The sequence below is a fragment of the Macrobrachium rosenbergii genome, chromosome 4 (assembly GCF_040412425.1).
Source record: "Macrobrachium rosenbergii isolate ZJJX-2024 chromosome 4, ASM4041242v1, whole genome shotgun sequence".
Classification (NCBI taxonomy): Eukaryota; Metazoa; Arthropoda; class Malacostraca; order Decapoda; family Palaemonidae; genus Macrobrachium; species Macrobrachium rosenbergii.
In genome coordinates, this window is record NC_089744.1 from 85,523,053 (window position 1) to 85,539,725 (window position 16,673).

Sequence of the window (16,673 nt, forward strand, 5' to 3'; positions counted from 1 at the left end):
TATATTGACAGGTAGTGGCTTACTCCCACTGGTACGTACAATCATCATAAGCTCTAAGCTTAGGCTAACAACCCAACGCCTACCGTAGCTTGACTTGATGCAAGATATAGCTACTACTATTAGGTCTAGGTTCAAATGAAAAGCTTGTTACAAATTTATAACAAAATATAATTAAGAAAAATACATCACAGGCTTTAATGCCTCATCTTACTGAACATCACGTTTATTAGGAAAATCAAGTCCACTTGGTAGGTAAGCAATGTAAACATGAAATAGGCTATCAGGGTACCCTAGTTAATGAAAATTTCAAACAAATCAGTCATAGGTAGGTATTACTAAAGCTTATTGCTAAGGTACTGAAATCTCAATGGATATAAGATTTACAAATATGATTCCCACAGCTACCAAGGTCTTGGAGATAGGACATGACTATCTTTTTCGAAAAAAGATATAGTCTAACAAACATGGAAGACTTATCTGTAGCTGTTCCAGACGCCTTCTACCTGCCGGGAAACAACGACACTAGAAATGACTCTGGCAAATAAGTCACAGTTAAATAATGAGATAAGCATTACAAAATGATATTGTCCCTTTATAAATTCAAATTAGCTTTACAAATTTAATACTTTCACTCATGACAAATGGAACAATACAATTTTGGTTTCATACTGATGATGACAAAGTTACAATCTCAAATGTAAACTCAAGTACAGAAGGGCAATCTCATAACAAACTTTACGCCAAAATATACATTTTTTTCATACAAACTAAAGTTCCAATGCTTCTGCAAACTTAAATTTCACTCTTAGGTTACACGAACAAACAAAACAAATCAAGTCCTCAATCACAGAAACTCTGCATGGATTCACATATACACAGAAATTGAGTGTGGTTTCTCAAATCACCACAATGTTATTTATACGACACTTTTTGAAACGTTTCACGATAGTCGTTTTAAAGCGAGATCGAATCAAACCGAAACAGAAGTAAGGATCTTTGTGCCGTGAACTTTCCTTTGTTCTTATCTTTTCCTTATTATTTTCCAGAAGAAAGTAATATATTTGCAATGATTTCTTTGCTGTAGGTTATATTTATACATAAAGCTGTTGCATGAATGGATAGTGTAGTGGCTCATGTTGCTATAATTTTCAATTCAAAGTGTTCGTGTTCGGAGATAAAAATATTGAACTTTTTAAATTAACAATTGTCTCCCCCCCAAAAAAATAAACTACATTTTTCGAGCATATTCCTCACATTTCTTGATTATTTTCCTTAAAACACCACAAGTCGATTCTGCTGCTTTTCTCCTCCATTCTGAAAACTTGAAATTTGCATTACTAAGGGTCACTTAAATCTTACAAAGCCACCTTTCATCCCTATAATTGACTGATTTTATTTTGCCAGCAAAAGTTAACCTTGTAACCTATCAAAAAAAAAAAAAAAACTATCCTAAGCAATTCCAAGAGTTTTGAATTGTGAGATGGTTTGAGGACAAAAAATTGATTAATTTTCAAAAACTGCTATATTTCTTATCTGAAGCTAGAATTCAGCACATTTTTTTATTAAAACAGAAAGCATCATTTCTTTATATATATATATATATATATATATATATATATATATATATATATATATATATATATATATATATATATATATATATATACTTTCTGTTTAATAAAAAAATGTGCATATATATATATATATATATATATATATATATACACACATATACACACATATATATATATATATATATATATATATATATATATATATATATATATATATATATATATAAAATGTAGGTAGGGTTTTTCTGAAATTTTGCCAGTATCGGCTAGTATGAAAGACATGACAAATTTGCTCTTGCCCTACTCAAAACTGTTTGATCAATTCACATTGTTGGGGCTTTAGATTTTTTCTATACAAAAGTGAAAAAAATGTTTGGTAATTGAGACTGAAATGTTTATTCTAAAGATTTCATTGAACAGTTGACAAGTACATCATGATAGTGCAAAATAAATATATCAAAACTAAATAAATATATCAAAACTATTTAGAACTCTATGCATGCATGCTTAATATGATTAAAACTAAAATATTACAGCAAAGTATTTACACCTTGAAAATTACAGATAAACATAACGATTTTATGTAATTAAATGTTACTATTATAAGAGTAAAACTAAGTTATCACATCAAAAGTATTTGCACCATGATAACTGCACAAATGTAAGTTAAAAAAAAAAAAAAGGCTGCTCTCATTAAGCAGACACTGACACATTTGCGCAATATAAAAGTTTACAAATTAACCCTGGCTTTTGCCATTGGCCTGGTTAGAAGCTATTTTAAATGCTAAATTTCTGGGCCTCTGTGCAGCCTTAACAAGAAGGCTGTTTTTTCGTTTTCAGCCTTTCCCTAATGGTGCAGCCCCCTTGGCATTCCTGATCCTCGTCTACTTATTGAAGTAGGTTGACAAGGGATCTTCCCTCTTCCAGCATCTTGAATCCTACTCACTGAAGACCCCAACCAGAATAAATAACTGTTGTACTGGCACCCTGTTTTTGCACTTTTCAATTTTTTTAACATGGCTTCCATTCCAACTCGAGTGCTATCATCTCCAAATCTATTATACATCTTAAGCATCACATCTTTTATATCATTTGCAATATCCAAAGGTGACCTTGTAGTAGACACTTCATCAGTAAAATCAGAACTACCATCACTGGAAGCACTTTCTTCTGATCCATTATGTAAGGATTGTGCTTCCACTTCAATACTTGAGGCATTTTCTGATACATTAACTGTATTGTCTTTATTATGTACATGTGCATCTGGAGGTGATTCTTGGAGATCACAAAAAAAAAAAGAGAGTTCAGGGACTTTATCTATTCCCATTGCTACACCAGCAAGCCATCTCCTATTTTCTTTAGTGCTTTCAAATAATTGGGGCAACTGCTGCAAGTGGACATTTGCACAAGCAACCTGGTGTTTGCAAATGCTCCCTGTTTGTCCTGCCAAGCAATCACAAATGCCATTTTTAATGTCTACATTGTAGTTAAAATCCCTATCTGTACTTTTCACGGTAAAGTTATTTTGATCTTTTTGTGTTACATTTTCTGGAGGAACTGAATGAATTCTTGACCAGAGTTTTCAGTTTCTTCCTCCCTAGAGCAATATCCAGAAGACGGCGTTTCATGTACAAGTCAAATAGATTGATGTATACAATCAACTGACTTGTATTATAGGGCCTTGCATCTGAAAAGAAAAAGTGACTAGACTTAAAATAATTTATTTCATGATAGCATGCCAACTGTGATATGAATAAATTAACTTGCATATTAAAAGCAACATTAAACTTCATAAGCATTCCAAATAGAAGTATTCGTTTTTTTACACTTTAGGTCTAAGCCTTCAACATTCTAAGACACCTGGAACTCTTAGTGAAAGGCATTAAGTTCTATACCAGAGAACACCAACAGGAAAAATTCCAATAAGGTTCCAATAAGGTTAAGCAAAATGAGGAAACAACATTTGCAGTAAAATAAATTGATAATCATCTAGTGCCTTATTGACAGTTTAGTGAAACATTATCAGCAATAAGTTTCAATTTTTGATTCCTTAAGTACTCACCAAAGTAAAAAGAAAAAAAAATTACTTTCAATCCTAGTAAAATTACATTATGATTTTTTAAATTTCTTTTTGAATTCTGCAATTGTCCCAACCTGCCTGTAAAGTGACGCAAATCAGTTTACATATCAGAATTCTGGTAAAGTATTTTAGTTTTACTACACATATGGTAATGGACTGGCCTCTATACTAAATTTTTTGGGAGGAAAGGCTTCAAACTGACCTGTTAAGAATGACATCTTTGATTATGCAGATGGTACTTTCTGCATAATTGTTTGTGTTATGTCCACCAAATAATTTTCCTGCTCTAAATGATAAGCTCCACTCTTCTCGCCTCTGTACCAACCTCCAGAGATATCTGTAGGAAATTTGAGCAACTTAATTACAGTATTATTGTACACTCTAAAGTAATAAAAAACACACACCAACATAACATCAGGAAGATTATTTGTGATAACAATCTCAACTCCTCAAGAGCCGTGATATAAATGCTTTATACTCTTGAACACTACTTAATATCATAGACAATTTTATTTCATAGCACAAGGGGTCGTAATGGAAGTGAGGGCCGGTCCGCATTTTCCCATTCCATGTAGATTGAAGAGGAGGTGGGTTGTGTGTGTGTGTGTGTGTGTGTGTGAGAGGCAAGAGCCATCTGTGGCAGTTGATGATGACGACAATGAATCAAAGATGATCCAAAGCTACAGTCTTAAAGCTAAAATTTTGTATGTCAGGATAAAATTTATTTTACCATGCATGCACATTCATGCAAGATATTAAATGGTACTTAAACCATGAAAGACACCATTCTTTGAATTTTAACACTAGATTTTTAACAAATTCCTCCATCTACTTTTAGTTTACTGTATTGTATGTTCTTTTTACATTACAAGGAACCAATGATTATTCGCAGTCAGACCTACAGCATAACATGGAATCCAAACCACACCAAGAAGTGAATTTCTATCACCAGAAATACATTTCTCCGAGTCCTCATTGGTGAGGGGGAATTGAACTCGGGTCAACTGAATGACACTCGAGAACAGTAACCATTCACCCAGTGAGGGGCTCCATTAAGTCTAAGATTTAGTAGAATCATACATGTTATGCTTAGCGATATCATGCCTATAAATACTCAACTTTAAGGCAATGGAATTAACTCATGTTCCAAACGAAGAGATGGCTTGTTCATGATTATCAAAATTTTCTTCATGCAGCTTGCACTGACAATTTCAAACTTCTCCTACTACTAAATGCCAGTATATAAAGAGAAAAATATTACACAATTCTATAAATAATATATGATGATACTATTATGCGGAAATCACTAATTATGGAAATGGCATGATGAAAATAATGAAGATGAATGTCATGAAAATAATGTTACTAGCATGAAAATAAAAGCGTCTACTAGTACTAATCTAGATATAAATATAAAGAGAGAGGTCCATCTCGACCCAACCTCAACCAACTGGAAACCCACATAGGCAACATGCCAAACCAAAGCCCACAGGACTATCAAGGCACCAATACCAGGAGAATAATATTATGAGCAGCTCGCAAAAGGGAGATAGAATAGTATCCCATGCGAAGGACACACAATGGCCAACTTTCACCAACTGCAGATATATTGGTATACCCGTCAAAGATATACCTCAAGTAACAAAAGCAGCTCAACGATGAAGTCGATGAGGATGCGTGCTTGAAGATACAGAATGCTTCTCATCTTGCACATTACATCTCGACAAAAATATAACTCTTAAGTGACTGCAATTAATTTATGATTACATTACTAAAGGCTAGGTACTTCTTGTTCAGTGTTCAGATTGACTGTAAATATGAAGTTTTCATATTAAAACTAATATTGTAATAATTACCTGAACACCTGAATTAGCCCTGGTCACCTACCACCCCAAACTATATGACCATAACTCTTTACCCACAAAGTGGGTAATTAACTGTCAGCGTTACCAACGCTTACAGAAAAATCTTATCAAATGAGTTACCTAGTGTACCACTGGCAACACTGCTGCAAGTCCCGGCTGTGTATGGCCGAAATCCCCAATTGCATTATTCATTAATCAGATTGAAGTGGGGAGGAGGGTGGGAATCATTCAGGTGTTCAGGTATGAAAACTTCATACAGTATTGCAATACACTCCCTGAACACCTGAATTAGCCCGATTAACAAAATTTAGTGGAGGTGGGTTCAATTTAAGTCAGACCGACCTACCAACAAGTAAAGCAGGTAACTCATTATTTGCCTACTATTGCATATAAACGAATCCTCACCTGGTTGTCCACTCGGCAGGTGGGAATGCCTGAAAGGAGAGAGTACCCTTAACGTCAGTCTCGAGTCACGGTACTGTCTGGGTCGAGCTACTTCCTACGTGGTATTCAAAGAAAACCTCCCACGGATGAAGGAAAAACTAACTCCCAAGTGGCTAATCAAAGCCTCGCATGTAGCGGAGCCTGGCGAACCTCCCATGTGGCTATTGGTAGCCTCTCATGTATGGAGGGGTACGACGAACCTCCCATGTGGCTATTGTAGCCTCTCATGTATGGAGGATACGTTGAGTGTGCAGTTGGATCTTCCGATTTATAGCTGTCCGTTGCTGTCGATGCTGTGCCGAATGGGTGAATAACCTCATTGAATTACTGTAAAATCTTGTGTTCCGTAAATGAATTCCGATTCACTGACAGTTCTACTTCCCTATCTTACGTTGTCTTACCCCGCCCTTACTCTTCTCCCCCCCCCTTAGTTTACCCTTTACTAAAGAATTGAATTGGCCGCCACAAAAGGACCGAGAGTAACCCTTCTCCGACGAAAATTGAATGTCCTTAAGGTAGAAAGACGTGAAAACAGATACTGATTTCCAAGTTGCTGCTTCTAGTATTGCCAACACCGAGAAATTCCTGAGAAATACCGACGATGTCGCCACCCCTCTAATACTTATGAGCTCTTGGGCGCTCAGAGGAGTTCGACGGTTCCGAAAGAGCTGAAGAATTTGCTGACGATTGTTGAATCACTTCTCTTAAGAAGAACTAATAGCATTCTTCGAGATCGAACGCGAAGGACATCTGGGAGAAACGAATAGCGTTCTCGGGCGAGGCAACATCTTTTCTGTGCGCGATAAATAAGCCTTCAGCGCTCTGACCGCATATAATAGCATTTCTGAAGCGTCACCTCCTACGAAATCTTCCAAAGACGTTACTTTAAACGCTCTGGGTAAAAGATTCGATTCCCATTCCGATTTAGCTACGAATTCCGGCAAGTAGGACAGAAAAATATCTTTTCCTGAGAAGGATACAGTTCTTGCAACAGCCTGTATTTCTCCTACTCTTTTAGCTGTGGCCAGCGCAACCAAAAACAATACTTTTTTCGTCAATTGCCTTAACGACAGTGATTCTAATGGCTCGTATGCTGATGATCTAAGGAGACCTAATACCGCCGCTAAATCCCACGATGGTGCCCGAAGCGGAAGAACTGGGCGTTCTATCTTAAAAGACCTTAGAAGATCGTGAAGTATTCTGCTGGTCGCCAATTCCGGAAGATGGAAACGGAATGTACTACTAAGCATTAATCTGTAACCTGTGATCGTAGAGTACGATAGTTTCTTTTCCCTCCTAAGAAAAAGGAGAAAGCCCGCTACTTTCGCTACTGTTGGAAGTGAAATACGATGACCTTGGTTCCGGCACCAATTGCGGTAAACCACCCACTTGGCCTGATACAGTTTCCTGGTTGATCTTCTCAGACAGAAGGACAGTTGGTGAGCCACTGCCTTAGAGAGTCCGGCATGAGGTGCCGCTCGCTGGACAGTCTCCACGCAGCTAGCTTCAGCACGCGGAGGTTCCGGTGATGGAAGTGCGGCTGTCTGAGAAGACCTTTCCTATCTGGAAGGAATACCGGAACATCTGTCAGCAAATCCAGAAGGTCCGGAAACCAAGGTCTTTGAGGCCAGAAAGGGCAAATCAACGTCATTTGGGTGTTATTGGAGTTCCTGAGCTTCATCAACACTTGTTGAATCATTCTGAATGGAGGGAATGCATACGTTTGCATGCTGTTCCAAGAGTGCAGCATGGCGCCCGTCCCGAAAGACATGGGATCTTCTACTGGGGAAAAGTATACTGGGAGGCGAAAATTTAGTCTTGTAGCGAACATGTCTATTGTTGCTGGTCATTTCTTCAATAGAAGTTGAACTTCCTCCTGCACTAGCGTCCATTCTCCTCCCAGAACCTCTTGCGAGCGGATTAGGGCGTCCGCCAAGATGTTGAGTCTCCCCGACACAAACTGGGGAATGAGAGTAGTCCTATGGCTCTCGCACCAATGGAGAATTCTCTGTGCGATTTGGTTCAATTCTTACGATTTTGTCCCCCCCTCCTTCTTGAGGTATGACACTGCTGTTACATTGTCGTAAAAGAGCGCTACAGTCTTGTTGCTTATTTGATCTGCGGAGCAACCTAGAGCCTCTTCCACCGCTCTTAGTTCCCTGTGGTTGATGGACTCCCTCCGATCCAGACTCGTCCAAAGGCCCCTCCAGGGTTGCTCCCCAACCCTGATCTGAGGCATCTGTGTACAGATGGATGTCTGGAAGGGGGGAGTCCAATCTTACTCCGATGGTCAGATGATATTCTTCTGACCACCACCGAAGATCCTTCAGGCAAGAATCGTCCCAGACTATGAACGCGTCCTCTTCCCGAAAGTCCCAGCGATTCCTGAGACATGCCTGAAGAGGACGCATCCGGAGACGAGACCCTGGAATTAGGAGTGAGAGGGAGGCCATCCTGCCCAGCAAGCTCTTCCATAGGCTCACAGGTTGAGCTCTGTTCGATATGAATGTTTCCAGTTGGCTCAGAATTGCCAAGACTTGTTCCTCCGTCGGGAAAGCCCTCAAAAGACGAGTCTGAATTGTTATTCTCAAATACGTCTTTGTCTGAGCTGGAATTAATGAACTCTTTCAAGTTGATTCGAATTCCCAACTTCTGACATAAGTTTAGTAAGAAGTCCCTCGCCTGCAAAACTTTGTCTACTGACGAAGCCTGAACTAACCAATCGTCGAGGTAGCGCCTCATCCTGAAACCCCGACGATGCATTATGTCTGATATAGGAGACATCACCCTCGTAAAAACCTGAGGTGTTGTGGTCAGACCGAAGCAGAGGACTCTGAACTGAAATGTTCCAGTTGGACCCGAGAATTGAAGGAACTTCCGAGATTCCAGATGAACCGGAACCTGGAGATACGCGTCCTTGAGGTCCACTAAAATCATCCAGTCGTCTCTCCGGACCGACCGCAGCACCGACTGAGAAGTTTCCATATGGAACTTCGGGGAGATGATGAACCGGTTGAGACTCGAGAGATCTATGATGGGTCTCCAAGATCCTCCCGACTTTGGTGCCACAAAAATCCGACTGTAAAATAATGGGAAAGAAGGAGGGGGTTCTAATGCTCCCTTCTCTAAAAGGGCTCGGACTTCTGCTGCTAAAGCTATTCCCCTGATGGAGGAAGGGGAATAACTGGGAAGATGAACCGGTGAGCTGGATAGCGGAGGAAGAGAGCGAAAAGGGACTCTGTAACCCCTTCTTAACACCTCCACTACCCAACTCTCCGCACCACACTCCTTCCAGATTTCCCAGAATAGAGCTAGGCAACCTCCTACCGGTGCAGATGAGGGGAATGTCTCCTATTTCTGAAAACCCTTCTTAAGGACAGAACGTTTCGGATCCGAAGCAGGAACTGAAGACTTGGATGAGAAACGGACTTTCTTAGGGGACCTAATTGGAGATTTGGAACGTGTCTGCTTAGAGGGTGATGTCATCCTGGAAACTCTCGGTGATCTGGCGGTATGCGCTGCCACCCGAATCATTGCTTGCTGTGACTTGACAGCCGATGAAGAGGAAACAAAATTTACCATAGATGCTACATCCTCTTCCCTGAAAAGACTGTTGCTGAGCGCCAATGGTGCCCTCAACAGAACCCTCTTGTGAATGCCCGGATAATGCGGAGGCAGGTGGTTCAGAAAGAAGTCCCTCCTTTTCTTACCGAAGAAAGTCGTACATACGGCCGAAATGTTCGCCTGATAGGCTAGGCCCATTGATGAAGTGATGAGATTGTCGAACAACGTCGGGTCCGAGGGAGAATATCCATCCTGTTTAAGGAACCCCATTAAACTGGATAACATCCACACTGAATGGGATAAGGCCTCCGACTGAGTACGGAAAGTGTCTTCCAAAATACCCGCTTCTCTTGCCGTGACAGATACCAAACGATTCGAGGCAGGAAACCTACACAGAAGAGCTTCCACCGATTCATTTAGAGGGACCCTAACACCCGCAGAAGGGTTACCAGTAACCTTGTAAAACCCTTTCCGAGTAGGAAGCAAGCTAGAATCCTGCTTACCCGACCCAATTAATGCCGCTAACCTACCGTCCGCCTCCCTCAATGCCTGCTCGACACGGCCTAACCAAACTAGATTCTTTGGTGCATGCGCAACCAGTGGTTTTGTCGCAAACAGTGACTGGAACATCGCCTGATTAGGTTGAAAAGGTTCTTCCGGAGCCTTGGACCTTGGATAAAGCGCATGAATGAAGTCCACCATCCGCTTGTACTTGTTCTCGTTCGTTGAAGGAGAACAGGCTCCCGGTACCAGATCCTCTTCCTCGCAAGAGAAATCCTTATCGGGAAGATCCGACCGAGTCGAGACAGGAAAAGAGACAGGCTGACTCTTAGAAAACGCTGGATCCGCCAACCCGGAATACGAAATACCTGAGTGCGCAAGACGAACACCTGGGGGATCAGTCGCGATCATGTCGTGGGCCGCCGAGAAGGGTTGCGCAAACCCTGCACTCTCCAACAACGGTGGCACCACACTTGGGCCAACCACACCTGGGCCAACCACGCCCACCTCAGAAAGCGAAGAAGCCGCAACACCCGCAACCGCCGAACTAGACTGAATAATAGTTGCATGCGGATGAGGAACCGCAGCAGACTCCGCTATTTGTGGAAGAAGAACTAGGGGGGGAAAAACCCTGCTGACCCGCAACCGAACCTGAACCTACAAAAACCGCCCTAACCGGAGGAACAGGGAAACCCGTTGGAAAGGTAGAGAAGGAAGGTACTGAAGGAGGGAAGAGAGAAGAAGCCACACTCGGGGTAACCACCGGAGTCCCTGCCAATGACGTCAGACAGGTGGAGAACGTCCCAGTCGGACCGGAGCTCAAAGGAGTTTCGCATGGAAAACTGTGGGGTACCGAACCCGAAGCGTTTGCGGATGATAAGTTACCAGTAATCCTAGCTACTGGAGTGATTGTTGAGACTACTGGAGCCGGAACATTGAACGCGGGAACAGCTGCACTGCCAGTTGCCGCAGCGACTAGCTCCGGAGGATGAGAAGTCATGAGATTTGCGGAAGATTGTCCCGAAGGCAAGTCCGCTAATGGTAGAGAGCTCGGATGAACGAGAGAAGAAACAAAGTTTCCCTGAAGAATGACCCGAAACGGAAGGCTGAGAAAGAGCAATAGAAGAAGATTTTGAAGCCACAGGAGAAAAGGAGATGTCTGCAGATACAGAAGAGGCCATAGATTTTAAGGAGAGAAAATAGACCGATTCTGTTCCCCCTTAATAGTCTTGTAAAGCATCATTCGTGAATTCTGGGAGATTTTTCAAAAGACCCAACAGATCAGCATCATATTCTGCAATGTTCAGCCACTGATCTACCGAATTAGTCTCTGCATGGGACGAAGGGTTGTCCCCAGGGGAAACAGAAACTTCGAAGAAGAGGAAGGATACTCTCAACCTATCCGAACAAGAAGAGCTAGCAACCAAAATTGAATTATCCTCCGCTGATTTTGCAACCTTTTGTTGCAGAGAGCCTACTGCCGGAAAGAGAATCGCTGCTGGATCTAACAAGGGAGCTGCAACTTTAATCACACCTGACTCCGGCTGCACCTTCAACTTATCTTCCTGACTATCTACCACCATCCTATCCCTAACTGTCTGAGTCAAGCCTAAATTTGACTTTACCTTAGGACTTACGTTACCAGGGGGAAAGGGGAAATCTGCTGCTGACACTGCCTGCTCTGCGCTGGGGGGGCCGGCAGATCCTACCTTTGAGGTTTGCGGTTCTCCATGACTCCCAGCACCCGTTAGGGCTGGTTCTGGAACAGGCAGGGGAGCTGAAAAATTCCTAAATAATTCCGATTCTAAGGCATCTTTGTCAAAACTCTGAGTCTCTACCGCTGCATCCTTACGCTTGCTCTTAGAAGCTAACAATTTTCTATGCTTGAGATAATCTTCCATCTGTCCTATTGACCATGACCTACATTCGTCACATTGCAATGTGACGTTACATTGTACTTTCCTGAAAGTTATGCACAACGAATGTCTGTCATTTTTAAGGGTACTCATCCTTCTCTTGCAGGCTGTGCATGAACGATGGGCTGTGGTTTCTCCAGCGGTAGCGAGCTCCGTCGTCACGGCAGAAGCAGAGGTGGAAGCCGAGTTGTTGTCCAAGGGGGGCGTCTTATCTAGTTTATCCATTTCAAATCCAAAGCCAGGCCAAGTCAAGACGGGAGAGAAGGTCCAAATCCACATGAAAAGAACAATCCAGGAGAGATGGGGCGATAAAAAAAAAAACCAGCCCAAGTCGTTATCCAATCCAAAAAAACGAAAAAGGGGGGTTGGGCTGAGAACCAAAAAATTCGCCTGATGTAGGACAAATCCTAACAGCACGGTAAACAAAAAGCAATTGGGGATTTCGGCCATACACAGCCGGGACTTGCAGCAGTGTTGCCAATGGTACGCTAGGTAACTCACTTGATAAGATTTTCCTGTAAGTGTTGGTAATGCTGACAGTTAATTACCCACTTTGTGGGTAATGAGTTATGGGGATATAGTTCGGGCTGGTAGGTGACCAGGGCTAATTCAGGTGTTCAGGGAGTGTATTGCAATAGAAAAATTTTTGAAGAGAAAAAAACTGAAGCCAAAAGCTCTTGACTTCCATCAATTCAACGCTCCAATAAATTTATATCATTAACTAGTGTACGTATGGTAACAAAGTAAATATCAAAAGTTTTATCAATAATTTCACAAGGAAAATGCCTGGGCTAAACTATTTTTAGAATGTACTATACCTGTAGTCATGTAAATATAAAAAAAAATGCAGCTTATGATACTAGTTTATTACAAATACAGGTACATCAATAATGATTATGAACCTTGAATGTATACTGCGAGGAGCAACACTTTATAAAATAAAGATAGCCAATAAGTGGTTCAATGGATTTGGTCATTTCTCAATGTGCATCACATGAATGCTACCCAGTACATAAATGACATTTTCTGCTTTGTGAGTTCTGCTCCAGAAATGAAGTGCTCATTGACATAAACACTGTGATTAATAATTTATCCCTTTTTAATAAGCTGCATGAATACAACAGAAGAATCTTAATAGTATTTAGTGTTCCCAAAAACATCAAAGCAGTAAAACAAGTTATTCAAGAAGATTTATGAAACACAATGCCCCCTTCAATGCTGTGAAATTATTTCTAGTTGTTGCTTAAACACTGTGGTAGAATAAATAAATGGCAACCACCACATTCATCCAAAATGCATTATACATCACACGATGAAAAATAATAAAAATTCACTGATGATGTTTTCATTATATCTTTCTATCTTTGAATTACGCAAAATATGTTGAAATTAAATCTCTTCATGAAATGTATTACAAAGTCATGGAATATTCACCTTCTATACTGGTTATACTTATGTGCTTCTGGACTCTGCAAAAAACTGGCCCATACTTCACCAAACTTGTCTACTTGATCCGCATAAACAAGTTTTCGTGCTACTTCCATCAGCAATTGGCGATCATCATTCTGTATCCCGTGGCTGGTATTGCAAACCCACCGCCATAACTGCTGGAGGATATGGAATATGCACAAAAATAACTGTGCATTAGGCCACACTTCTCAAAGCTTTTCTCTCAGGGTCACCGTTGTCTGTGATAAAACTGTCAGGAAAGCCTTTGCCAAAAAAATCCATGTTCTCCCAGTACATTCTTCAGCATGTCAAAACTTGTCCAAAAAACATAAAAAATAATGATCATTACAATGTAAACCTTTTCACTTATTGGTTTAACTCCAATAATAAAAATTAATAGAGAATAAATTATATATACACATAAATATATATTTTTGTTAGGATCACCCTCCAGTAGTTACATTAAATCATAATCTAAGTTTATTAAATTTCAGAAAATATGGAATTTTTCTAATAAATAAAAAATGATGTACATTTAAATGCACAGCAGTACACACCCGCTTCATAAGCTTCTTCACTTTGGGAAGACGTGAAAAGAACACCAAGAGGAGCTGCACCAGCAGGTCCAGAACATGAAAGTACTGTGACGACACTGGTGTTGAGTTGATCTACCTACATGGCTAGTCGCATCCACAAAGACAAGTTCTCCTGCTTCTCTTCTCTGAATTCTTTGTGCACCCTAAGCATAAACTCGGTGACTAAAACTATGGTGAATCTATCTTCATCACTTTCAACTCTAATTGTGCTCGTTTTATTTTTCTCAGCGTATGACTTGATAGCATTAAACATACTATTTCCGACAATACTGCCGTGATGCTCCTGAAGCCAGCATTCATGAATATAAGCCACAGCCCTTTTGGATGGATTAATTGCACTATTTGCAATGAGAGATAAATCTAATCCAAATTTTTCCTCGTGGAATCTAGCAGCTTGGCATGGGGTCATACCTAGGAAAGCCAGATTCACAGTGACAATTGGTTCAAAACAAAAAATAATGCACAAACTTCACGTATACCTTCTATAGAGTAAGAAGTGAAGTGTCCACATCTACAAACAAGTCTTACAATCAAATATTGCCAGATTTAATTCTTATAAAAATAACAAGCCTAAGGAAAAGGTGCCATATATATATATATATATATATATATATATATATATATATATATATATATATATACACATATATAACAACAAAAACTAAGGCAACAAAGTTTAAAAATTATTCCACTGCAAAGAAAATATGTAGCAAACTATAGGCATTTATAAAGGATTGGTTTATTTTCAAAGCATAAGCTATCACACAGGAAACTCATGCATATACTTACTAGATCTTTTATATCAAAATATAATTACAATAAAAAAACGAAATAACAAATTTACTCGAAATAACAAATTTACTCTAAAAAAAGTGACAATAAAAGGTTTAACCTAATGCAAAAATACTGCATAAATTCAACCATCCTCTCTTAAGCACTCGCTTAATGTAAAGTACTCGCAATTGACAATAAAAATATTAACCTAATGCAAAAATACTTTGCATAAATTCTTCTTTGGTGTCTGGAAGCACTCGCAATTGCTTTAAAGCTGCTGCAGACTCAGTGCTGTGATTGTGCACTCGCAATTGCCTTGGATCTGGAAGTTATTGCTTTAAAGCATGCTGCAGACTCAGTGCTGTGATTGTGCCTGCCTTGGATGGTTATGTAGCATGGGAAATCTCGTATATACTTCTTTATCTGTTTTAAATGTAGCTTTGGTTATCAATTTTATCTTGATATTTATGGCAAATGGACATCTGAAAATAAAACAAAATTAGGCATAGCACAGAAATAAGAATTGTAGCACACTTCTCTCCTGGTAAATTCCTTCAAGTCATTCTTGACAAGAAACTGATATTTGGGGAACACTTAACCTTTGTAACATCTAAAATATCAAAAGTTGTGGGTCTGTTTTATAACCTAAAATATACATTCCCATTCACTGTTATTTATAAACTGTAAACTTGCTAGGGTAATTGTATAGAATAGCTCCATCCCTTATTTCCTTTGTTTCTGACAATAAATCTTTCTAAAAACTGTATTAATATGTCAACACTAATAAAATGGACAGAAAAATCCTTACAACCACCCAACAATCTTCGTGGACCACAGGTCGGAACCAGGGGTTTTGGGTGGGGGAGACAAAGTGGGTGAAAAGTAGAAAAAAATGAAATTGGAGCAGTAGCCTCACCTAAAACATCTACCCAACTTCCCAACCTGTAAATAAATAAGTTATTTCCTAGGCCAAAAATATGCACAGACATATTTACATCAAATGAGGCAAAAATAGTACCATTGGCAGCGGGCTATTAGGTTATATAACATATCCTAAACATATGACCTACTGGTAGGCAGTAGACTAGGATAGGCCTTTCAAACCTAACATAGCCTAGCTGAGGCTTGGTCTAGGCCTATGCATATGGAACCAAATGGGCTAGCCGCTACCTCCTAGCCATAAAAATGATAAGTGACGGTGGCTATCTCAGACCAGGCTTTGGCCTAACTTACATTAGCCTATCTGTAGGATAATCTTAAATTAGCCTACCTACTCGCATAGGCCTAGGCCAATCATAGCAACCTGAAAAATGAGATCATGACACATAAGAACATGAGAAGGTAGCCTAGTCTAGCCTGTTATAGGCCTAGCCTAGACTGACCTACTTAACCAAAAATCTAGCTCATATGGATAAGGTTAATAGCCTGATGTAAATGTTAGACTAGGCTCCCTACGGAAAGCTAGGCTACTTAAAAATCTACCTAAACTAATATGAGAGCACTTCATGTTGCATATTTATATATGAGTCGTCTTCTTTTAAAATGATGCTCGTAAATCCATCAAAACTTAATAAATCCACGGAAGACATTTTAACTTTGCCATTTCTGTGGCTAACATCGACGATTTTGAGATTCGCGCTCTGCTCTGCTTTGCTCTGTTCTGCTCTGCTCTGCCTCCCATGTCATCTGATCTGTTTTGATTCGATCTCGCTTTTTATAAAGTTAAACCACGACTCGATATCGTGAAACGTTTCAAAAAGTGTCGTATAAATAACTTTTGCCTTTGTAGTTTATTTTCCATGTCAATTTATTAAAATCAAACAAGAGAAAGTGTTTAAAGAAATCAAAATCATGACAATTACATAAAAAAATGATAGCTGATCAATAGAATTTGATATAAGTATATCGGT

At 39.8% G+C, this 16,673-nt stretch overlaps 1 protein-coding gene across 2 annotated transcripts; it reads right to left on the reverse strand.

Moving 5' to 3' along the window:
* Positions 1-1,951: 1,951 nt before the first annotated feature.
* LOC136838377 (uncharacterized) lies at positions 1,952-16,456 on the reverse strand. 2 transcript variants are annotated; one of them, XM_067103281.1, is made up of 7 exons: positions 16,246-16,456; positions 15,108-15,245; positions 14,972-15,037; positions 13,951-14,400; positions 13,379-13,548; positions 3,857-3,991; positions 1,952-3,261 (listed from the first exon to the last, which is right to left on the reverse strand). In XM_067103281.1, the coding sequence occupies exons 4-7, from the start codon at positions 13,957-13,959 to the stop codon at positions 3,246-3,248; spliced, it is 330 nt and encodes a 109-aa protein (XP_066959382.1). In that variant the 5' UTR covers positions 13,960-14,400; positions 14,972-15,037; positions 15,108-15,245; positions 16,246-16,456; the 3' UTR covers positions 1,952-3,245. The 2 variants fall into 2 exon arrangements, with proteins under 2 accessions (XP_066959382.1, XP_066959383.1); XM_067103282.1 differs by having other exon boundaries at positions 13,379-13,707; positions 16,246-16,451.
* Positions 16,457-16,673: the final 217 nt, after the last annotated feature.